A 25361-nucleotide genomic window follows, 5' to 3' on the forward strand; every position below is an offset into this window, starting at 1 on the left:
CTGTATGTGTGTGTGTATATGTGTGTGTGCCTGTATGTGTGTGTCTGTGCATGTGTCTGTGTGTATATATATGTGTGTGTGAGTGTATCTGTGTGTATGTCTGTGTGTGAGAGTGTATCTGTATGTATGTGTGTGTGTCTGTGTGTGTGAGTGTGAGAGTATATCTGTATGTGTGTGTGTGTCTGTGTGTATATGTGTCTGTGTCTGTGAGTCTGTGTGAGTGTGTGTGTCTGTGTATGTGTGTGTCTGTGTGTATATGTGTGTGTGAGAATGTATCTGTGTGTATGTGTGTGTGTCTGTGTATATGGTTGTGTGTGTCTCTCTCGCGCGTGCGTGGGTGTGTGCACGCGCGCGTGCATATACAAGTAAATATACTTGGAGTTCTGGCGACAGGTTGGATGTCCTAGAGCTGGAGTTACAGGCAGTCGGGAGCTACTTGATAGAAGGGCTAGGAACCAAACCCAGGTCCTGTGTAAGACAGTACATGCTCCTAACTTCCGAGTCATCTCTTCAGCTTTCAGTCACTTTTGACAGAACACTCAGCTATTCTGCCCAGGAAAGACGTATTTTGTTTTTGAAACAGGATCTTGTGACTACCAGACTAGCCTCAAACTCACCACACCCCCACCTTTCCTTTCTTCCCTGAGAGTATCTCAGCCTACCGAAGCAATCGCAGCAACCAGAGCTGGGACTCCCGAGGCAGCCTTGGCATAGGGAGCTCTGCTAGTCCCCACCCCTACTCTGCTGTCCATCTGTCTGTGTTCCTGTGTCTGATGAACACGTGGCTTGCTGGCCCCATTCAGAAGGTGCTGGATCAGTGCTGGGTGGATGAGGGTTAGGAAGGCCATGCCCCTTTCACCCCACATGGTTGAACTTTATAGAAGACCCCTCCCCAGTACTCAATACATACCCTTCATAGCTGTGTAGCACCGAATATGTAGTGAATGTGTGGCACCTGTGTGTGCATGTGTCTGCCCCTGAAAATACACGTGACACCCAACAAAGAGACACCACAGCATCCGGGATGGAAACAACTAGTGTATTGATTTGGGGGGAGAGCAGAGGTGCAGATGGGAAGTGGGAATGAAGGGTTCCTTAGTGTTTGCTGTAGCCACCAATCACCACACCCTCTAGTCTTCTCACTGGCCCCAGCAGGTTCTCCCAATCTCCAGGAGCCTTTCCCTCACTCTCTCCCCAATCCCACTTAATACTGCCCTCCACCGACAGGACAGAGCCCACCAGCAGGCTGTACGCACGGGGGAAAGGTAGGTTCAAACTGACCGTCCCTTCTCCTTCCCCATCTTTCCCATCTCTTGTCTGAATACAATATAGAAAAAAGCAAGCATGGCAGATTTGCCTCTGGGAATCCACTCGTCCCAGGCTCGGGAAGGCAGGAGGGTAAGGCAGGCAGAGGAGTCTCGGCCAAGTGTAGTGAGCCAGGAGGGGCTTGACCTTTCAGTCATTCTCTCTGCACCCCTTTTCTTTGCAGCTGGCATGGCAGTGGGCCAGCTGTGGAGGAGGCCGGTAAAGAGAACTCCATGCCTGCCTCTCAGGCACCGTGTCACAGGGTCCTGGGATGAGGGCAAAGCCAAGGCAGCAGGACAAAAATCTAGACTACAAAAGCAGTCCTTTCCCTGGGCTCCTATGAGAAGCCCTTTGGTTTAAGGCAGATACAGGGAAAAGGGAAGGACTAAGGATTGAGATAAAGACACTTTTTTTTTTTGCTTGTGTTTTTCCTTCAGTATAAAACCACTGTAGAAAATAACTTCTTAGAAAAAAAATAGAAGGAAAAAAGAAAAACACCCAAAGGCAGGGGATAGTTTTCTTTGGCTTCAGACCTGCTCTCATAAGGAACAGGGCAGGAGGTGGCATGTGGTGAAGAGGGAGCAGGTGGCCTCTGCCCCCACCCCTGCCTGGCAGGTCCCAGATTACATGATGCTGCAGTTCTGGGAGCTCTAAGAGAGAAGAGAAGGCAGAGGTGTGAGCAGCAGTGCCTGGCCCTTCCTCTCCCTCCCTGACCCCAAAGGGGGTGTGTCTCCCAAACCCTCACACTCTGGGCCTCGCCCTGACCTCGAGTCTGGGGTTCAGACAGGAGGGGCAGGATGCAAGGGGGGCTGCAAGGAGGGGGACCCCACTCCCGTGGGCTGCCCTGCTGCTCGGTGAGCAGTGTCCTGCTGTAGGGCAGAAGCGAAGAGATGACTCACCTGGGTCCGGGGACTGGAGTTGCCCAGGAGGTAGGAGCGGGTGACTAGGTTGTCCCCGAAGCTGCCACCCCCACTGCCCCCCACACTGCGGAAGCTTCGAGTGACTGTGACACTGGAGGCAGAAGAGCCAGAGGAGATGGATCCGCCCACCTGGGCTCCTGAGCCACTGGCAGCCTTGTCAGCAGGCTGCCCACATGTCCCGCACAGCACGGTGCGTGAGCGCAGGTTGTACTCAGCGGGGTCCCCCGAGCTGCTGCAGTGGGAGCCCTGGGAAGGGAGACAAGGCTCAGGAGGGACAGCGAGTTTGGGACTGACTTCTTAGGACCAGCACCTAGGCTCTGGGCTCCTGTAGATTCCTGGCCATGGGGCAGGAAGGTGACCTCTGTCTGCACCCACATAGCCGGAGTGGTAGGGACATAGGAGGCCTGTGGCTGGGAGGAAGGGCATGATGGGGAAATGGCCAGGAAGCCTTCAAAATGAAGAGCTGTGGTTTTAACTCTCTCCTGAATCCTAGACACTTAAGGGGCAATCAATCAGGAGGGAGGCTGAAGATGGAGAAACTTAATTTGTGGAGGGACAGAAATGAGAGAAAACATTGCTGCAGGGGAATCTGAGGAGAAGCATGCAATAGGACAGAGAGGAGCAGAAAAGCGTGCATGCAAAGGGAGTGGGTGGGGAAGAGAGGCAGGGCTGGGGCCATCTCTGTCCTCCCATCCCTTCCCAGGAGACAAATCCAGATCCTGTCCACTGCCACCATGGAAGAGTCTGTGGCATCAGAAAGTCCCCACTCCCTTCCTTACCAGACACCTGGGCTCCCTGTTCAAGGTAGAGGGAGGAGAGAGAAGAAAGGCGAGGGCAGCAAGTGGCATTCCAAAACACTTTAATGAAAAGACTTTGGCATGGAGGCGGGAGAGCTGCCCTAGGCTGCCAGGGCTACCCTTGTGGGCTGGGCCTCAGCGGCGGCTGCCACTCACACGGTGGTGATGGAGCAGCTCATCTCCATCCTCTTCCTCATCGTCATTGTCCTCAACCATGGTCAGTGAGCGCACCAGCTTGCGCATGGCCACTTCCTATGGGGACATAAGCCCAGACCCAAGAGTCAGGAGATGAGGGCTGTACAGCTAGAACCATCCTGGGCCCTTATATAACCTTGCTCCAACCTCTGATGCTGGGGCTAAGGAATGCACGCACACACACACACACACACATACACACACACACGCACACAAATATACACGCACACAGGACACAGCTGACAACTCAGCGAGCGTTCTTTAAACTGGAGTCTGCTGTTAACACTCACTGGCTGACTTCCACCCATCATTCTACTGGGGAGACTTTTGGCTTGCTTACGGCTGGGTGGGAACTGGGCTCAGGGAGGTAGCTAGTCCCATTATGGCCACCAGGGGCAGCCTTGTCCAGCAAGCTACCAGCTGCGACATACTCACTTCTCCAGTGGCGTTGATGAGAGCCGTGCGAAGGCTGCTCCCACAGCCCCAAGTGTTCTGTGCCTTCCACACCAAGTCAGTAGGGGGGCTATGGGTGGCCCCAGCTCCTGAAGCCCAGATCTGGGGACAGATGGTTTAAGAGATGTGCTTATTCTTAATGCTCTTGTCCTGAGTCCAACTTCTCCACCCCAGAGTCCCACGCAGGCCCTTCCACTCACCGTCACCACCTGCCCGGCCTTTAGGGTGAACTTCGGTGGGAAGCGATAAGTCATCAAAGGATCATCACCATTCTGACGCCTGATCTGCCAGTTGCCCATGGACTGGTCCTGCAAGTAGGGTGGAGGGAAGAGGACAGGAAGCTCAACCTGGCTCTGGGCTTATCTCACTTATGTGCAGGCTAGGCGCCAGTGTACACCAGCAGTTCCAGCGACTATGGAGGCTGAGGTGGGGGAACAGCTTAATCCCAGGAGATCAAAGCCACCCTGGGCAAGACCCCATTGCAAAACAAACAAACAAAAACCAAAAAAAAAAAAAAAAAAAAAAAAAAAAAGCAAAGCAAAGCAAAAGAGCAAAAAACAACAAAACAACAAAACAAAACAAAGCACAGAGAAGACTGGCCTGCTGGCCTGCCGCCCCTACCTCTGGCATCCCAACCTACTCTACTCACTCAAATGTCGTACTGTGCCACACACACCTATATTCCTCCATCTTCCCAACTTAGAGATGTAAAGACTACCACACACTCCAAATTCTCAGATAGGGCGACAGACGCTCCACCAGAACCAGGGGCTCCCAGCCATTGAAAACCAGACCCTGATCTCAGGCCCACCTCGTTGGACTTGTTGCGCAGCCGCACGAACTTGCCCTCTTCATCTACTTCCTCTACGGCCACACGGCCGCTAGTGCGAGCATGCTGCGAGAAGCTGCTCCGGCTCTCAGAAGACTCCAGCTTGCGCTTTTTGGTGACGCTGCCTCCACCCTGAGACTGGGAGGAGTGGGAGGAGGCGCGGCCACGGCTGCGCTGCGAGGTAGGGCTGGGGGACAGGCGTAGCCTGGGAAGGTGGAGACAAGACGCGGCGTTAGTCGTGGGAGTTGCAGGCCATAGGCCCCGACAGTGTCTCTAGACCCCTCCTAGTTCACCTCTCCTCCTCGCCCTCCAGCAGCTTTCGGTAGGCATGGATCTCCATGTCCAGGGCCAGCTTGATGTCCAGCAATTCCTGGTACTCATCCAGCTGCTGCTGCATCCTTGCCCGCATCTCAGCCATCTCCCGCTCTTTTTCAGCCAGCAGGCGCCGGCTGGTATCCCGCTCACGGGCCAGGGAGTCCTCCAGGTCACGCAGCTTGGCCTCCTTGGCTGCCAACTGGGGTGGAGAAGACAAGGGTCTGATGAGCTCCCAAAGGCCAATGTGGACGACGAGGGGGGGGCACAGGGGAAGGAAGACAGGCACTCGATATCCGTAGGCTTTCTCCAGAGCCACCATGGCCTTACCCAGTGACCAGGAAGCCCTTCCTAACATCTGACTGAAACCCCTCATTCTGAGGCTGGGCCCCATCTCCTTTTGTCACGAATAGCACAACCAGCTAACATTGGCAGTGTAACATTTCACTCTGCAGGGTCATGACAGACCTGGGAGCCGGGGAGAACAAGAACATCCAGCATTTCCCATTTATTTTTAAGGATTTGTTTGTTTTATAGGTTTCACTATGTAACTCTGGCTGCTCTGGAACTCACTCAGCAGACCAACCTGGCCTTAACCTGTCTGCCTCTGACTCCATAGTGGTGGGATTAAAGGCGTGACCACCACAGCTTGGCTTTTTTTTTCTTTTTTGAGACATCCTCAGGTAGAGTTGAGGATGACCTTGAATCTCTGATACGTCAGCCTGGGATGAAAGGCACGCACTACCACACCCAGCTCTCTGTGGTCCCAGGGATGGAACCCAGGCCTTCGTGCGTGGTAAGCAAGCACTGTACCAACTCAGCTACATGTCCAGTCCAAGGGCTTCTCCATTTCCAAGTAGGGTTTGTAACCAGCGAGAAAGCACCTATCTACCATGCACGAGGCCTCTGGTTCAATCCCCAGCAGGCCCAGAACAAACCCAAAAAACCCTTCATACACAGTAAAATAGAGGCTCTGAGGGTCAAGGCAAGCTAAAGGGGAACCCTGGAAAACCAGACAGTGCCAGATTCCAAACCATGGCTTGTGATCCTGGGGTCCCCTTTCCCCTCTCTTCCTCTTCTCAGTGGGTTTCTGCAAATATCTGCTTAGACCAGTGCCGTGGTGAGAAGGGTAAACTGTGGATTACCTGCTTCTGGAGCTGGCTGAGCTGGGCTGAGAGGCTGTCAATGCGGATTCGAGACTGCTGGAGCTCCTCATGGGCAGCTCCCACGAGGTTGCTGTTCCTCTCGGCAGACTGCCGGGCATTATCCAGCTGCAGAAAGCACACAATTATTAGAGCAGGAACCTGGAGGTGCGGGCCAGAGGATCGACAGCATCCCCCTGCTGCCATCCACCCGTCCTCAGGGCACACCCGGCATGGGTAGGATAGGCTGCTACAGCAGCACCCCGGAGAGGATGGGATGAGGCCAGCACCTTGGCAGAGTATGTCTTTTCTAGCTCCTTCTTGTACTGCTCCACCTGGTCCTCATGCTGGGCCCGCAGCTCCTGCAGAGCATCTGCCAGCCGGCTCTCAAACTCTCGCTGCTTCCCATTATCAATCTCCACCAGCCGGGTCTCGTGCCGGCGCTTGGTCTCACGCAGTTCCTGAACAGGTTAAGTGAAGACACTTAGTGGTTCCTTGGAAGCCAAGGCCAGAAGTCCACACTCCCTGTCTTGCCTTAACCCCACAGGCCAGGGCAGGGCAGCCCTCGTTAGTCTGCAGATGACCCTGCTGGCCTGAGCCCAGTGTCCAGCGTCCACATCAGCTCTCAGACCCCTACAGCGTGATGCTTACCTCACTGTAAATGTTCTTCTGGAAATCCAGCTCCTCCTTCAGGGTCTGTAGCCTGTTCTCAGCATCCACTCGCCTCAGCATCTCATCCTGGAGTTGCTTCTTAGCCTCACCCAGGGCTGCCTCAAGCTGAGAGAAAGAAAGCCAAGTTCATGCGGAAGGTGTTTGGGATATGCCAAAGAATCGAGTGATGGCTGCCCCCAGGGAGAGCAAGCCTAGAGGCAGTGAAGGCCTTCAACGCCCATGAGGGGAAGGATGTGATATGCGCATTCTCACAGTAACTACCCCGGGGCAGCCTGGGCATTAAAAATCAAGGGTGAGGGCCTGTAAGATGGCTCAGCAGGTGAGGGTGCTTGCCTTTAGGCCTGGACAACCTAAGTCCTATCCCTAGAGCACACATGGCAGGAGAGGACAGGTACCTGCAAGTTGTCCTCTGGTCTTAACCTGTGTGCCCACATCAGGGCCCACAAAAGAAAAAAAAGTAAAAAACCAATGGTCTTGAGGCTGAGGTGCTGTCGGGGGTGCTGTCGGGGGCACAGGACCCACAGGCAAGGGCTAGACCAGGAGGAGATACCCCTAACAGCCCTGGAGAATGGTTTCTGGAGGAAGCACCAAGCTAAGGCATTCATCCTGTGCAAGCGCAGGCTGCTCTCAGTAGGCCTTGGGGAGCTGGGGAGGGGCTAAGGGAGGGAGGAGGCTCCGGAGGGTCCAGCTTGGCTTTGGAGTCGCTAAACCGTGTCTCTAACTTCTTCAGTCCTGCTCCATATTGTGCAGCATGAGAGATCAGAGGAGCAGAGGAGAACTTGGAAAGTAACGGACACCACGCGCACAAGGCAGTACTGACCCACACCTAGGTAAAGTGAGCTATCAGCACTCTGTTATGGCCTCAGTGGACAGCTCTCCTCTGAAGCGGTTGGAGCTGACTAGAGGAGACAGGAGGGGAGGAATCAGAGCGAGGCATAGTACACTGTGCTGTTAAATAGAACTGGTGTGTGGATTGCTTTAAGTTGCTGCACTGCTTCTTAGTGACCAAGGAAGGAAGGAGGAAGGAGGAGCAGTGTTCTAGACCGGGGAAGTGAAGGTGAACAGATGAATAAGACTCAATGACAGGTTGAACCAGACACCTCTCAAGATCCAGTCATCAGGTGGGGTCACTGGGGTCACAGGAGGGCCCCAGGACAGTGGCCTACCTTGGCTACCTGCCCCCGCAGATCATGGAGCTCGCCTTCCAACGTGCGTTTCTCACTGAGAGCAGTGCTCAGGGCAGCCTCCTTGGAGTTGAGAAGAGCCTCCAGGTCCTTGAGCCGGGCCTGCGCAGCCAACAAATCCCCCTCCTTCTTGGTATTGCTAGAAAAGAGAAGGGCAGGTTTCAGAAGCTCATGTCGGGAATGGGACCGTCCTGAGGTCCCTGAAACGGTCAGAAGAGGGCACCCTTACATTAGGTTTGTTGGCTCCCACCAGCTCCTGGGGCTGGGTTCTCACCACCCCTAAGATTTCCCAAAAGCCCCTTCTTGCTTCTCTACCCTTCCCATGACTCAGGGCCCAAGAACGTGCCTGGGGCCAATGGCAAAGCTAGATCAGATGATATGAATGCCTGGCTCTCTTTGCCTCCCATTCCCTCTAAAATAGACAGGGCACCTTTGTCTCCTGCCCCTTCCCACACAGGGCCTTAACCTTTTCCTCCCCTGGACTCCACCCGTTTGTTCCCCATTCAGTTTGCTTCCCTCCCTTGGAATCGACAGACAGTGAGTGTCTTGGCCACACACACACACACACACACACACACACACACACACACACACACACACACACTCTCTCTCTCTCTCTCTCTCTCTCTCTCTCTCTCTCTCTCTCTCTCTCTCTCTCCAGTTAGAGTTTCAAATTAGTCTAATTCCTTTTGCCCATGTGGGACTTCTGGGGGAAAAGAGTCTCCCTAGGGACACCAGGGACAAGACTAAGGGAAACATATGAGACCCTTCCCTTCTTGGGATTTAGTCTTAAGGCCTCTGATCCCCACGAAGCAGAGGACCCTCCATCAGATCATCCCTAACAATGGACTAGGCTCTCCCTACAGCCAGGCTTTCTGACATGTGTTCCAGATGTCTATCCCTGGATTCCAGATCCACTGGGTTCCAGTCTGGAGCCACACCCTATCCCTAGCTCCTTAAAGTAGACAAAGCTATTTAGTAAGTCTCTACCACCCTGGAATGCCTCTGCCTCCCCCACATTCTTGATTCTTTCTGCTAGTAAACTAGAGAAGCAGAGAAGTCCTAATTTCCTGAAAATTTCTGGAAAGCCTGAGAACTTTCCAGACATAATCCCTTCATAAGTATTAGAGGGAGGGGGAGCAATAGACCCTGGGGGGGGGTAAAGAGGAGCAGTAGACCCTGGAGGAGGTAAGGGGGAGCAGTAGACCCTGAGGGGGCTTAAGGGGGAGCAGTAGACTCTGGGAGGGGACCTGGTACTAGTAACCATCTGCAAAATTATCTGTTCTCATCAGGAGCCCACCACAGCAAAAGGAAAACTAAGGGCTGAGGAGACGGTTCTGGGTAAGGAACTTCTTCGCAAGCATGAGGAACTGAGTTTGGATCTTCAGCCACAGATAGCTGGGTAGGGTAAACGCCTATGCAACCCCAGCATTTTTTTTTTTTTCCGGGGCTGGGGACCGAACCCAGGGCCTTGTGCTCGCTAGGCAAGCGCTCTACCGCTGAGCTAAATCCCCAACCCCAACCCCAGCATTTCTAAGGTGAGATCCGAGAACATCCCCAGGGCTTGCAGCTCAATTACCCTGCCTGTACAGTTGCAAACAAGAAACCATGTTTCAACCTAGGACAGCACAGAAGGCTGTCCTCTGACCGCTACCTCTAGTAGACCAGCATGTGTTTGCATGCACATGATACATCCCAAACTTAAAAAGGAAACTAGGTGGGCAAGTAAAGCAGGGGGACCCACTTCAGGAAGAGCAGCCCTTTCAACATCTTTCTCTTGCCACAAAATCTCTAAGCTGTACTAGGCCTAGCAATTCACCCTGCAGTAGCAGAGAAAAGGCTAGACCTGGGGAAGCAAAGGGGTAGGAGACACTCAGGAGATTTCCGAGAGTCCTGTCCTCCACCAGGGCTCTACTGGACTGGGAGGAACACAGGAGGGTCAGGGAAGAGTCCTGGAGGCTGCTCCCCAGGCTATGTGTTGCTCCCTCCACAGCACAAAAACGATTTAAAGCAATGGTGTCTCTCCTGCAGAGGCCATTCCAGAACCAGAGACTAGCTCCATCTTAGCACGAAAAGCTAAAAATAAAGTCAAAACCCAGCTCAGGTTTTGGCTGCCATCCGGCCCAGCCCTGGCTAGAAGCACGGCCCCAACTTTCCATGACTTCAGAACTTTTCCGAAGCTGAGACACAGCTGCAGGGGAGGAAAGAAAATGAAGAAAAAAACACGGTGCAGCAAGTTGCAGAGACAGAATCTGAGCTCCTTGGGCCGGATCCAAGGCTGGCAGCGGCTTCCCAGAGGGGCCAGCTGGGGTGCTGCTGGTGATGTGGGAGAGACTTAGAGGACCAGCTCTGAGTCCTTCAAGCTCCTCCTTTTACAGATGAGGAAACTGAGGTGCGTGGCCAACATCAACCGTGGCAAACAGCGACACGGGCAGTGTCCTTATTGCCTTTCTCACACTCCCCCACCCCCACCCACCACTGCCCTCCTAAGCCTTGGGTGTGGAGAGACTGCAGAAATAAGCCAGGAGCAGGAGTGGATCCCCTTTAGCAAATTCATTCCTGACTGGGCTGAGTATGCTTAGCCTCAAAAACACTCCCTAGCCCTGCCTCCTTGGGCACTAGAGGTGGAATTCCCAGGGTTCCCCTTGTCCTTGGCTGTACAGGGATATGGTGCAAAAGCCCTGTCCTCCAGGACTATATGGTCTGACATACACAGGGCTGGGTTTTTATGATGATGTAGCCATGGTGTCACATAACAACAGAGTTGTGTTGTAAGAAGTTATGAAGTAGTTTCATCATCATGCAAATATCACAGTGTGATCACACAAGATGATAGAAGTTTGGGGACCTTCACTGTATATGACTTGCCACTGACAGAAACACTGTTATGTGGGATGTGACTGTGACAGCAAATATTTCTCGTGAGCTTATTGTATGTCAGGCACTGTTGTAAGGACGACAATATTAACTGCCCTCTGAGATGCATGCTATTACCAGTGTGATACAGAGAAGGCAGGTGGTGAAAGCTCCCACCAGGGCCCTTTACAATGTAGCGCTTGCACTCCTCTCTGTACCAATTCAGAACACGCCTTCAGTGAAATCCAGGGGCTGTTTCTCCATCCCTCCCGTCCCTGCCAGTGCTTTACCCAGTACTGAAGAGACTCCACAAAGGACTAAGACACACCCTGCAGCTGAGGGAAACCTCAAGCACACATTATCAAGGAAGAACTTGTGGTTTTCTTAGTCAGGCATGGGGAGCCCCATTTAAGGGGAAGAAGCCACTATCACCCATGGGCTCATGACTCAGACCTTGGGAGCTCTGTAGACAGAGCCACAAGCATACCCTAAAAAATGGGGGGGGGGGGCGTCCTCTCCCTTTCTCTAATCTTCTTTTTTAGGTTTTTCAAGACATGGTTTCTCTGTATAGCTCCAGCAGTCCTGGAACTTTGTAGACCAGGTTGGCCTCTAATCCAGAGATCAGTCTGTTTCTGCCTCCTGAGTGCTGGGATTAAAGGCATGTACTACCAAGCCCCAAAATTCCTCTTTATTAAAAAAAAATTGTTTTTTAAATCATGCTTTAAGCGTGGTATGGTGATACACTACTTTAGTCTCAGCACTTGGGAAGCCACTACTTTAGTCTCAGCACTTGGGAAGCAGAAGCAGTGGGATCTCAAGAAGTTCAAGGCCAGCCTGATCTACAGAGAGCTCTAGACCAGCCAGGACTACATAGTGAGATACTATTCTTAAAAAAGAAGGAAAAGAAAAGCACATCTTGAATAGCAATGCAAGTTACATGTTTAACACTATAACAGTTATTTGCTATCGTTTAAAACAGATTTTTAAAGGAAAGAAAAAGTTTTGAGTTAAATGGCTATCCTCTATCAAACACCATTTTCTTCCTAGGAGAGGAGACCTCAGCCTGGGCTGGCCGTGCAGACACCCGACAGGCCTAGGCATCTGTGTCTGCGTAGAGGTGTGGTCCAGTTCCAGCCCACTGGGCGTGGTAGTAGGAAAGCTGGGTTTGTCCTGGGTTGGTATGGAGGACTGGGTGGGGCAGTCCTGGGAGCTGGAAAGGGGTAGGAACCCCGGCTACCCCTGTGACTCATGTTCAGAGCCACAATAACAGGGCAGAGGGCGGGAAGTCTCCCGTGCTCTCAGGGGGCAGTGAGACCCTGCCTGCCTATACCCTGTTCCAGGCCTGGTGCCATGCCCCGCGTGAGCAAAGGAGTGGTTGCATCCCTGCTGCCTCCAGGGGCCAGGGACAAGAAGGGTTGGGTATCCGGTTTAACTCATCCCAATGGGCAATCCTGGCTCAATGAGGGGCGTGGGGGAGGGGAGCAGTCATGAAAAAGGTAAGTGAGAAGCCGATGCGGGCGAGGGGTGGGGGGCAAGGCTGGGGGTCCCCGGGCTGCTTTAGGGAAGAAAGGCAGCAGTGGCAGAGGGGCTGGATGGGCACAGAGCCAGGCGCTGACCCGCCCACTGAGTCATCCTCCTCAGCCACCTCAGACGCCAGATATGGAAGCCGCGCGGCCTGTTTGGCCTGGTTGCCGGGAGCAACAGCCTAAGCCCAGAGGGAGTGGCCTGCATTTCCTCCCCTGTCCTGGGGGAGGGACCGCGGCCCAGACTCTACATGGGGCTAAAAATAAGGAGCAGGAGGGAATGACAGACCGGCCCGCGCCCCGCCCGCCCGCCCGCCGCCAGCCTCACCGGCCCTCAGCGTTCCCCATGGCTGGGCCAGAAAGAGCAAGGCCTCGAGCCTTCGGGAGTTCCGGAAAGATCGGTGACCCCTGTGACTGGGAAGGGTGCTGAGGTGCTGCTCCCAGATCCCCCTGAGACCACAACCCTCTATCTCTCTAACTTCCGGCCCTACCCTGCCCAAGCTGCCTTTCCACCTAGACCCATATTGGTTTATTTAATATTTATTTTTATTCATGACAGAGTCTCAGGTATCCTGGGGTGCCTCGAATTTGCTAAGTAGTCAAGAATGACCTTAAAGTTCTGATCCTCCTGCCTCTACCTTCCAAGTGCTGGGATTATATGTGGTTTATGGGATGCTGGGATCAAACCCAAACCCCAAAGTTCCTAAGTGCTAGGCCAGCTACATTCCCAGGCCCCATTTTTTTTTTCCACTAACAATGCAGTTTCCTTTATCTTAATTATACAGACATGAATGATGCATGTACTACAGATTAAATACAGAAATCTTTCTATATCTGGCCTCCCACAGCAACCCCACCCGTTCTCCACCCCAGCACTGGTTTTTTACCTGTGATCTTTGGGTTTTTCTATATGTCCCCTTAATGCCTTAAAGTTCAGGCGTTGAGGGCTTCTAGACTAACCTTTGGACTAATTTCTGTACTTTCTTTCACAGATGTAGGCAGGAAAGCCTAGAGAAGGCTGGGTTCAGACACTAAAAACCTACCCACCCCAGTATACAGGGCCAAAGCAAAGAAAATGACATAGGGGTTGGAGTGTGATTTCCTGGGTCCAACTCCCAGTACAAAAAGAGAAGGGAGGAGGGGGTTTGAGAGTGAGGAAGGGGAAAAAGAGAAGGGACTGTTAGGAAGCAAAGGGGCTTCAGAGAGCTTCAGGGATACAGTCCTTTTAGAAGTGCACTCTGTTGCTGGGAGACCCCCAGTCAAAAGACCTGATGGATCCACTACCCTTGACTACCTTCAAACCTAATACTGGTTCTGGACTGTGCAGCCATCCGAGATAACCACTGCCACCTCTTGGTTTCTTGGCTGGTCTGTGGGTCTGTGACCACTTTCAAATTCTGGCAGGATGTGGGCAGCCCTACTCTGGCATGCTAAGGAGGAAGTAAGCAAAGCAGGTATTCCTGAACCTTCCCCAAAACCTGCCCTGTGAAACTCTGGATGGCTGTCATTTGAAAACCACAAGGTTGAGGCTGGGAGGTGGTGGCCCAAGCCTTTAATCCCAGCAGAATTAGGGGGCAGAAGCAGGAGGAGATCTGTGGGTTCAAGCCAGCCTAGCCTGATCTATAGAGTAAGTTCCGGGACAGCCAGGACTACATAAAGAACCCCTGTCTCAAATTAAAAAAAAAAAAAAAAGCAAAAATAAAAAATAAATGAGAGAGAGAGGGGGGGGGGGGAAGAAAACCTCAGGTCTCCTCACGCAGGCACATGTGCCCATGATTGGCAAAGCTCAGCTTCCTCAAGCCTCTCTCAGACTACTGATAGGCCTGGGATCTTGTGGGATCTGAGGCCTCAGATCGGCTTCCAGAGCAGCCAGGATCTCAGTTGCCTTTCTTCCAAACAAAGGCAAGACTTAATTCCAGGATAAGGGAGAGTCTGGTAGGGCTCTGGTGCCCAGAGCAGGATAGGAGGCCTGTTGACATGTTCAGACACCACTCTAGCAGAGGCACTGGACCTGGCAAGGGGCCAGGCCTGAGTCACAGCTGCTGGGTCTATCAACGTGGCATTGTACAAAAGAGAAGCCTGGAGCCAGAGACCAGAGCACAGGGGTCCTAGATACCTAGCAGTCAGCTTCTCCCCACTCCTGCCTTCCTGTCAGTCTCCTGCTGAACTTCTCTTCTTTCTAGCCTCCTATTCCAGAAGCCAAGCTCATACTGTCATGAGATGTCAGGGTAGGGGCTGAGGACAGATAAAAGGCAGCAGGAAGGTGAGGAGGGCGGCCTAAGAAGGTAGAATGACCCGAGGGATTCCTCAGAAACTTACTCAGCAGTAACTTCTTGGGATTTATTAGCCACCCTCTATCTGGTAGCACACAGTTATTAACCCTGGCTGTCCCAGGAGGGAGTCTGGGCCACACCCAAGTCAGGAGAGGAAGTAGAAGAAAGCTTTGAACTTCTGGTCTCACTGCACTAAACCTAGAACAATGCAACAGGTCCTCCCAGCTGGCAGAGGTGGCAACCATGGAGCTTCTGCAGGGAGAAAAAAGCCTTTCCTTTTCCAAAAGTTTCCTCACCCTTGGCCACTATGTCCGGAAGCCCTACCCCTTAAAAAAAGGACTCTAGTTCTCTGAGGTGGCCCTAAAGAGGTTCTAGATGTCCCCCACCAAATCCAGACGTTCTTCCTTGATGTAAGGAAAGCCCACCTCAGGAGCTTCTTCCCTGACTAGACAAGCTCTGGGTGTCCAGTCCACTCTGAACCCTGCATGCCATCCATGACTCAGCTCCCACTTCCCGGCCGAGGATCCCAGCCTGAATTATTCCTGCTTCAGCAGGATTCCTGCTTCCTCTCCTTTAACTACAGAGTAAAGTAGAGAGATCCCCTTGCCAGATTATTGTTCCTTTTCTTAAGGGATTGTAAGGGCCAAGACTCACAGCGCATTGGCTGGGTGCACCAATGTGAGCGGCAGGTGAGCAGGTAAGGTCACTGTGCACCACCCACTAGCTTCTGACCCTGGCAGTTGGAGAGATCAGTCCTGTCTTTCCTAGGAGCCTCCCTTCCAGCCCTGAAACTGGTCAGTCAGTGCCACAGGCAGACTGTCCTGCTGCACCATAGGGCCCTTTCTAATGTCCTGAAGGTAGGCAGACGCTGAAATGAACTTTATTTTCCCAACAGAAGTGAAAACAAAGCCTACGCCAAGACAGTAGTGTCATAATAATTAACCAAGTCCAATAAGCTCTTCTCCGAGAAGCAGGAGGGAGACTAGTGGTTTTAATTCCACTGCTGTGGGGAATAGTTCTATAAAAAAAAACTGCAATGGCTATTAACCATACTCCAATTTATTGTGCTTGGTTTTATTACCTCTCATGTCGTATTTAGAGGACTTTTCCTCACTTCATGGGTCATTGTACTGCTTTGAAACCCAAGGTGCAGATCTGTTCTAACTCCCTTTCTTTTACTGTTAGGGAAATAAAGGGAGAGGGCTGATTAAGTCAAAGTCACATAGCAATTTAGGGACAAAGATGAACCTAGAGATAGGGACACTGAGGGCCACAGCTGTTTTAACTATGACCTAACACTATCTGTCATTTTGTTAGTGGAACATCTTACTGAGAGACAACAGGTCTTATAACTTCTCGAGAGTGTCTCCATGTATGCTAGAGCTGGCCTGGGTCACCTTCAGTACATTTACTGGGACCAAGGAAGGGAGGATAGAAGATATTCTTCTGAGTGTCTGGGCCTCCAGTCTCATGTCTAGCTGTGGCTGTTAGGGCTGGGCAGGGCTGGGCAGGGCTGGCAGGGCTGGCAGGGCTGGCAGGGCTGGCAAGGCACCGGTGTAAGGAGAGCAGAGGGCACAGCTGTAGGTGAAGGCTGAAGGCGTCCTCCCAGCTGGCCTCCAGCTGGCCCTGGCTTCAGCCTTGACAATGAGCTACTGAGTGGCATGCAGGAATGTCACTGACCACTTGAGGCTAGGGGAAGGCAGTAGAGGGACCCTAATGGGGAATGGCTTTTCTGTGTCCCTTGGGCTGAGTACTTTTCAGCCCCCGGGGTATAGCTGTACCAGCTTCTTTCCTTCTATTAGGGACGTGGATGGGCTCACCTAGGGCCTGATACCCTTCAAGACACTGTCTCTGTCAATGTAACAGTTCTGCCCAAGGGCACAGCCTCCTTCCAACCCAGGTAGCTGCTTCCTACCCCAAGTCTCGAGACTGAAGGCACAATCACCATGCCCCCAGAGTTACTGTCTAATGAGGTATATACAGCCTAGCAGGGTTCTGGGTCTTTCCGGGTACAGACGGAAGTAAGTGCGTCACTGGCCTCAAAGCAGAATCTCTAGGCAGCAGAGGTGAGCCTTGGCTAGATTTCCAGCCTGTCTTTCTTGCTAGAGAAGGCTTAGTAGAGTAGCACCGGAAGTCATATCCTAACCTTTCACCCTGCAGGGAATAGGACAAACCTCTGCTTTCTGCTGCCTGTGATTACTTTAGCCTGCAGCCCCCTGCCTCCCTGCACTGGAGTCACAGAAGCCTGCCAATGCACAGGGCATTGAGGAGCATGAAGGTCGAGGGAGTGGAGGTGGGAGGGGGTGCTTCTGTGTCGTGGGTCAGGAATGGTCCCCACTTCTGGCCAGCTTCACTCCAACAGTTTCTCATGGAAGACACACTCTGCTCATACTCTGGGTCTTCATATAGTCAGGACTAGGCTGAAATTCACCATACTCCCCCTGCCTCAGCCTCTCAAGCTCTGGGAATTACAAGCTTGTGCTGCCAAACCTAAGACCTAAAACCTAAAACCATAGAGTACTAGAGACTGAATGAACATAGCTATGGCCCAATCATACTAGACAAGAGCTCTACAACTAAACCCTAGCTACAACTGAATATATGTGTGTGTGTGTGTGTGTGTGTGTGTGTGTGTGTGTGTGTGTGTGTGTACGTGTGTGTATACGTGTGTGTCTCTGTGTGTCTGTTGTGTTTATCTCTCTGGGTCTCTGGGTGTGTGTGTGTCTGTGTTTCTGTTTGTGAGGCGATAGGCAGGCACTGTGCCACTGAGCCACGCCCTAGCCCTTTTTGACATTCTAATTTCTTATGTACAGTGCCTCTTTGTAACCCTGGGTCCAGATTCTACCAGTCTTTTTTTTTTTTTTAATAAAAAACTTAAAAATTTGTGTGTGTGCATGTGTGTGTGCGCGTGCGTGCGTGCGTGTGTGTGTGTGTGTGTGTGTGTGTGTGTGTGTGTGAGTGATATATTTTGTGGTTGCCTACAGACCTGTGGAAACCAAAAGAAGGTGTCAGATCCCCTACAGCCGGAGTCACAGGCAGTTTCAAGTTGCCAATGAGTGCTGGGAACTGAACCCAAGTCCTCTAAAGAGCAGTGAGTGCTCGTAACTCCTGGGCCATCTCTCTGTACCAATTATCTGTCCTAAAAGTGTAGGGGATGGATTGGGCAGCAGTGCTGGCACATACCTTTAATCCCAGCATTTGGGAGGCAGAGGCAGGCAGATTTTTGAATTGGAGGCCAGCCTGGTCTACAGAGTTCCAGAACAGTCAAGGCTACACAGAAAAGCTCAGTCTCAAAAAATAATAGATAGATAGATAGATAGATAGATAGATAGATAGATAGATAGATGAATGAATGAATGAATGAATGTGTGGGGGATGGCTTGGCATGGTGGCACATGTTTTTAGTTCCACCACCCCAAAAGCACAGGCAGGCAGACATTTGAGGCCAGCCTGATGTACATAGGGGGTTCCAGGCCAACCAGGGCTACAAATCAAAATAAAAAAGTTGGGGGGAGTTCCTGGAGAGATGGCTCAGTGGTTAAGAGCACTTGTTATTGCAGAGGTCCGGGTCTCAGTTCCCAGCACCCTCATGGTGGCTCACAACCATCCAACTCCAGTTTCAGGGGCTGTGATGCCACCTTCTGACCTCGAAAGGTACTCAGCATGCATGTGGTGCAGACATAAATGCAGGCAAAGTACTTATACACATAAAAATGTTAGTGATCTGGAGAAAAATAAAAGATAGTTATGGAGGGCTACCAAGATGACTTGGTGAGTAAAGGCACTTGCCACCAAGCCTGACGAGTTGAGTTCCACCCATGAGGCCTGCGTTATGGAAGGAGAAATTCACTCCTACACAGTGTCCTCTGACCTCCATTTGTGTCATTCCTCACAGAGAAGTAAGAAGAGTACTGAGTACCCCACACGGCAGTGGGGAGTTGGGCAGTGACTACAGTACTGCCTGCATCCTTTTGTTTTCTCTTGCTTTGCTTTGTTTGAGATGAGGTTGCACTATATAGCCTGGACTAACTTTGTAAGCTAGGCTAGCTAACCCAAACTTTTGGTGATCCGCCTGCCTCTGCTTCTGCCTCTGCCTCTGCCTCCTGGGTCTAGAATTACTCTCAGAGGTCAGAGGTTCCAAGGAAGGAGGCAAGGGACTAGAAGAAGGTTTCATGGGTAAGAGTGCTTTCTGCCAAGCCTGATGACTTAAATTCAATCCCTAACCCCATATTAGGTAGGAGAGAACCAAATTCCCCAAGCTATGTTCTGCCGTGAACACTGTGGCACATGTGCATGTACTCTCACACACACTTAAATAAATCTAAAGTTGGGGGGAGACAGAAAAGGGACCCCAGCATGCTGTAGAGACAGGACAGGAAATGTAGCTATCCAGGCCCATAGCTGTCCCTTTCAGACATCTGTGGTCTATCTCCGTCTCCTGTTGTCTCTAAAAAGCCACTAGGGTAGGAGGGTGGCGTCTGAGTCATCCATGCAGCTGTCTAGCTTGGACTTGAGCTTACCCATAAGCCTGGGGTGAGCCTTCCCTCACTTCCAACTGTCCCCTTCCCCAGCTTAGATATCTAAACCTCTGGAGGAGAGGGAGGAAGAGGGAAGGAGAGAGTTGTTTTGTTCCCCCTCTCCCCTGCCTCCTCCTTGGAACTTACAACCCAGTTTGAAGAGCCTTGTGGGTGCAGTTGAGAGATCCAAGTTGAACTGTGCTAAAGATTGTCACCGGTCTCATAGTTATGCCTAACTCCAAGCCTGACCCTGAACTCTGAGCTGGAATTAAACATTAAATTGGTCACTTTTCCCCACCCCCAGCCCTGGTGGGAGGGCCCGGACAATGCCTTTCATCCTCCCCAAACTTCACTCAGGCCATTTCTCCACCTCAGTCTGAGCTCACCAGCCATACAAAGGGCAGAGCCATGAGTCTTCTGCAATGGACATAGAAGGACAGACATCCATCTAAGCTCACTTCGCCTCCACTTCACCCCACCAGCAAGGACCTAGGTGTGTATACTCACCCCAACCCCCTTCCTGGAAGCCCAGCCTCCTCGGGTAGGCTCAGTTGAGAATAGAGGCAGGTGGCTAAATATAAAAAGTCCACACATCGCCCGGCCCCTACCCCATGTGTGTACACACCACCTGGTGTCCCAGGCCTGGACAGCTGCACTGGGGGCAGAAGACACAGAGTGGCTCAGCTAGATGAACAAAAGCTCTATCTTCCACTCCCCCTGTCCCCAGATCTACTAGACAAGTTCTGCACCAGGATCTGCAAGAGCTTTGGTGGTTGACTTAAACTAGTTTAACTATAGCTTAACTAACTAGTTAACTCACTGGGACTCCTCTAACTTGCCTCATGTATTTCTTGATAAGGTATTCATATCCCTAATAGAGAAAAGACAGGTAATTCCTATTAGCTGAGAGAAAGGCTGGACCCATCTGTGCATATGACCTCCGCTCATACTTGAGAAAATGAGCTTGCCACCACCTATGGCTGGGATCTGGTAAGGAACAGAATGACCAACCACTGATAGTCAGTGGGCTCTGTCAGAAGATAATGCAAAAGGAAAAAGAGGAAGAGAAGTCTAAGCTACCAGAGCCTTAGGTATCTGCACGCATGGCCAACGCTCTTTGGCTTGGTCTACAGCATAGAAGAAAAGATCCCAGACACAGAGCCTGTGGGAGTCCCGGGAGCCAGGGCCCACACTCCCAGGCTTTGGAAAGTCCTTTTAGAAAGAAGGTGGAGTCGAGTAGGGTGGGGCAGGGTGGGGCAGGGATGGGTGAGGTGGGAGTGGCCTGAAGCTCTCTAACGGCTGGATTTCAAAAATGTCATTGTATTCCAGCAGTTTAATAAGATCAAGACATCAACAGCTTGGAGGATGGGCCAGAGTAAAGTCTGGCTTGGCTAGGAAACCGGAAGTGGCTTATTGGCTGAGGGAGGAAAGGACAGAGCTTCCAAACCTTTAAGTCACCAAACAGAGAGGGCCAGGGTTGGGGAGCCCCAGACCCAGGCATAACAGATTTTCCAGGGCCATTAGCTTCTGTGCCCAGTTTCCCTCCCCACACTCTCTTGCATTCCTAGTCGAGGCAGGCCAAGGGCTGTGGGATCTGCGGGGGAGCTTCCTCCTGTGCTTCTGGAGGGCAGAGTCTAGGAAAGGTCCCAGACATTCCCAGCTCCTAGAACCAGGAGAAGGCCTTGCGTACACAGCCATGGGAGAAAGGGGCTACGCAGCCTTGGTGACCCCTCTACAATACCACCGGACAAATGTCTGTGTGAGAGATATGTTTTAGTGGACATCATGTGTTCAGAGTCACGTTGGGCAAAATTGGCAGAGTGCCAAATCCACCAAGAAAGTTCTAATAAAACCCTTTCACCCATTCTGCTGTGTTCCGGGCCTCATTCGGGAGTTCCAAGACCTGGTAAAGCCTGTTCTGCCTTCCTCCAGCCCATCCCCCAGGCTCCAAATGGCTATAAGATCCCACCTTGACAGAGTGAGGCCCTGTAACCAAGGCTACTTGGTCTCCATGCCCCACCATTCTTTATATCCCCCCACCCTCTCACAGAGACCCTCTCCCTGCTGTGTCCTGTCATGACTATTACCCTTGGCACTGCCAGTCACCCGCGGGAGGCAGTTCCGGGGAGGGAGGGGACTAGATGGCCAGTTATGGAAGACTGCTGCTTCCCTGGTGCTGGCCGGCCAGGCCTCACTCACCGCGCCTTCAGCTCCTTGAACTCCTCACGCACTTTGCTCAGCTCCAACTGGAGGCGGGCGCGCTCCTTGGCCACAGAGTCGAGGGTCTTGCGGGCATCCCCCAGCTCGGCCTCGTAGGCCGCCTTGATGCCGGACACCTCTCGGCTGACCACCTCTTCAGACTCAGTGATGCGAAGGCGCAGCCCCGCGTTCTCCGTCTCCAGGGAGCGCACGCGATCGATGTACACGGCCAGACGGTCATTGAGCTCCTGCAGGTCCTCCTTCTCCTGCAGCCGTGTGATCCGAGTGGGCGACAGCGGGGTAGAGCTGGCCTGCGCCCCACTGCGGGTGGCGCGCCGCTGAGACGGGGTCTCCATGGCCGGCAGGGTGGCAGTGCTGCCCGCTGGGCAGGGGTCCCGAGAAGGGCGCGGGACTCGGACAGAAGGACAGAGGCTGCTCGGGGGACAGCGAGCCGGCGAAGCTCGCTCCTGGCAGGCGTGGAGATCTGGGCTGGGCGCTGGCGCACCTCGGGATCTGGGTTGGCTGGTGTTGAGGCTGAGGCAGCGTTCCCGCGAACACTGAGTCACTGACAGCCGGGCAGAGACTCTAATAGGCCCTCCTCCACAGGGGGTGGATCCACTGCTCTTAAAGGAGCCATCCTAGACCCAAAGGGGCGGAGGCAGGTATGGTGAGGAGGAGCCAGCATGCTAACCCTCAGTCTGCAGAACACCCCTTTCTGGCCTGGGGCTTCACAATGTTGGTTCCTGCCTACTCAACTCCAAGCTTTGGCCTTCTGGGGTAAAGGGCAGAGTAAAGGAATGAGAGTGGGTGGGCGAAGGGTAGTGGCGAGGGACCAGGGGAAGTAGGTGCAAAGTGAGGGAGAGAGCTAGGCATCCCCAGGGAGCCAAGGAAGCTGGGGGAGGGCTGAGGCTGCTGCCCATCAGTGACTCACCCACTTCCACCACTGGCTCCCCTTTCCTCAGTAGTAACAGTGAGTCACCTCTCCCCCACGCACAGGAGCGGCCTATCCAGGGCTGCATTTCAGTATGCCAGGAGTGGGATGGCAAAGGAACGTCTGGGTTTTTAGGTAACTAACATATTACTTTATGCCCTCAAGTTTGGGGCAAAGATCAAGGGCCTTTTTTTTTTTTTTTAAACCTATGCACTTCCCTTATATTTCTGGCTTTAAAACCAAACATTGGGTTTTAGATCTAAGGAATAAGCCTCAGTCCCCAAGAGAAAGCCAAGAATAGAAGCCAGAAGCTGGCCCCTCCCAATCCCCCCTCCCCTTTCATTTGGACCCAGACAGTTGGAAATGGCTGTTATAATCCCTCCCTTTCAGCCCCTTTCTTCAGTTTACTCCACCCAGCCAAGTCCAAGACTGTACTTATTTTTTTCCAGGACTGTACTTATTTTAATGGATAATTTAAAACAGATACCAGAGCTGTGCGTGCATTCAACACATGGCTAGGACACCAGGTTCCAGATTTTTGTGACTGCAAGAAGGGCCTGAAAAGAGGAATGGGGTCGGAGGGTTATTAATGCAGGGTCTCCATCTGGGTTCCATTCCTAACAGTGGGAGCACGAAGAGCAAAGCCACCCCTCCTCAGCCACTGCATGCCTTTCTAGCCAGTTATGAGTGGGCCCTGACTAGACTATCTCCCAATACAGTAACCCTGGTCCCAGGTTCTTCAGCCTCCATCAAAGACTCTTGGTCAGCTGTCTAGTCCTCTCCTGTAACCCTAGCCTAAGCTGCACTGGCCCCATCATCCCCTCCTGCAATGGAGCCTTCCCTGCTCATTCCATGGAGCACTCAGGGCACCGATTAACCTGCCAGTTCCAGAACTGGACAGGTTCTAGGTCGTGGGCTTGAGTTGGGACTCTAGGAGATTTTGTTGTTGCCATTTTGCTTTTTCAAGACGGAGTTTCTCTACGTACCCCTGGAACGCCTTTTGTAGACCAGGCCAGCCTTGAACTCAGAGATCTGCCTGCCTCTGCCTCCAGAGGACTGGGATTAAAGGTGTGTTCCACTCCACTTGGCTCTGGGAGAGTTAGTTCTGTGAGGGTGACTGGGCAGTGTGGTAAGAAGCCAGGATGCATCTAGGGGAGAGGACCTAGGACGTAGCTTCCTTTCCCTCTAGTTCTCTCCCTCGGGCTATGTGGCTGCCACTCAACTTCCCAGACAAAACAACAACAAAAACCCATTTCTTCTGCTTCTCCTTCTCCTACTTCCTAACCCAGAAACAGAGGTGGATGGGTGAGTCAGTGGAACGTGAGGGCTGGGGCTCACGCTGTTCCCACTGTCTCAGCCCCTCCTGCCCCTCCTACCCCTCCCTCTCCCTCCCTGGCCTGGCTTCTCTCCCTGGCTTTAGTAGCAAAACCACACTTAACCCTTCTTATCCTACCCACCCATATTTTGTAGGAAGGGTATAAAGGAGGACTTTTATCCCAAACTGTACTCTGAGCTCTTAGCAAAGGATCTTTGTCTCTACCACAATCAAGATGGCCTCAGTCCTAAATCTGACCTTCAGAGGGGGTCCTCGACTTGAGTGTTCTACCCTGATCATGTCCCAAAGACCAGAGTCTGCCTTCCTCTGTGACAGCACAGATCAATGCCAGGGACTTCAGAAGCGAGCAGGAGAGGTCCGGCATGATGGAAGATAACAAGCTCTCAGCCATGCCTCTCCTTGTTGTGACATGAACTCTGCACCTGCCTTCCCTAGTCAACTGTCACGTGAGCCAAGAGGCTAACAAAGACCTGGGGACTGGGCTCCCAGGGCGTGGATTTCTGCAAACCAAGCTGCAGAGTAGCGCTACCCTGCTTGGTGTCACAAGCGCCTCTTCCCACTGGCAGAGAAGGGTGGGGAGGGCCCAAACCAAGAGGAATGCACATTGAAGGGCAGCCTGGAACACAGCACTGGGTAATGAGTTCCACATGGGACCCAGACGTTAGAGCTGGAGCTTCTTGAACTCCAACATGGAGTCTGAGGGATCGTTTAGCACTTACCATCAGGTCCAATGGCCCAAGGAGGGTGCCGCTCTGTGTGCCTGGCCTCCTCCTCCTGGGAGTGCTATGAGGGAGGGACATGAGGGACTGGGCCTTAGGCCTCTGTGTGCTAGCACACAGAGGTACTCCAGTCCTTTGAGGAAGAACTGCATCTGGCCCTGTCACTCTTATTCAAGTGGCTTGGGTGGGGTATCTCACGTCTGAGGGGCTCCGTTTCCTCCATCTGTGAGGTTCTGATGGAGGTGACACACGCTGTAAGGAAAGTTCCTTGTTAAAGGCAGGCTCAGGGCTGTAACAGAGGTGCCTCCAGTGGACACGGAGAATTTACTTGTTCAAACAAATGTTTACTGGGTACCTACTGTGTGCCAAGTTCTTTTTCTAGACATTAGGGATACAACAATGAACACATAAAGAATGGGCTGGGGAGCCAAGTGTAGTGGTACACACCTTCAATCCCAGCACCTAAGAGGCAGAGGCAGGAGGATCTCTGTGAGTAGAAGACTAGCTTGATCTACATTGTGAGTTCAAGGTCAGCCTGGGCTACACCATTGAGACCCTGCCTCAAAATAAATAAACTAAAATAGAATGGGCTAGAAGAATAGCTCAACAGTAGAGTATTGTATAACATGATTCATTCATTAGCACCACACATGTGCCAGACACACACACAAATACATATACATGTGCATGGACAGACACATGTATACATACACATGTACAGATATATACACATCTGCACACACATACAAAAACACACCACAGCAAAAACACAGGTGGACGAAAGTGATACACACCTTTACTCCCAGCACTTGGGAGGCAGAGGCAGATGGATTTCTATGAGTTCAAGGTCAGCCTGGTCTAAAGAGTGAGTTCCAAGACAGCCAGGGATACACAGAGAAATTTTGTCTCGAAAAACCAATTAACAAACCATCCAACCCACCAAAACAACCACCAAAAAACACAGCTAAAAAGGCTCTCGGAGGGCTGGAGAGATGGCTCAGCGGTTAAGAGCACTGGCTGCTCTTCCAGAGGTCCTGAGTTCAATTCCCAGCAACCACATGGTGGCTCACAACCATCTGTAATGGGATCTGGTGCCCTCTTCTGGTGTGTCTGAAGATAGTTACAGTGTACTCATATACATAAAATAAATCTTTTAAAAAAAAAAGGCTCTCAGAGCTGACTGTGACATTCTAATGGA

The 25361-nt window shown here is 52.2% G+C and overlaps 1 protein-coding gene across 1 annotated transcript; it reads right to left on the bottom strand.

Annotated features, from left to right (window-relative positions):
- Nucleotides 1–1017: 1017 nt before the first annotated feature.
- On the bottom strand, nt 1018–21736 carry Lmna (lamin A/C). The gene is given in 12 exon segments (NM_001002016.2): nt 1018–1955; nt 2205–2471; nt 3179–3274; nt 3653–3772; nt 3871–3978; nt 4482–4704; nt 4793–5013; nt 5957–6082; nt 6244–6414; nt 6605–6730; nt 7792–7948; nt 21178–21736. Coding segments are annotated over 12 exon segments (1998 nt in total). The 5' UTR covers nt 21534–21736; the 3' UTR covers nt 1018–1928.
- Between the last annotated feature and the right edge of the window lie 3625 nt (nt 21737–25361).

Source organism: Rattus norvegicus, chromosome 2 (genome assembly GCF_021556685.1).
Source record: "Rattus norvegicus strain SHRSP/BbbUtx chromosome 2, alternate assembly SHRSP_T2T, whole genome shotgun sequence".
NCBI classification, from domain to species: Eukaryota; Metazoa; Chordata; class Mammalia; order Rodentia; family Muridae; genus Rattus; species Rattus norvegicus.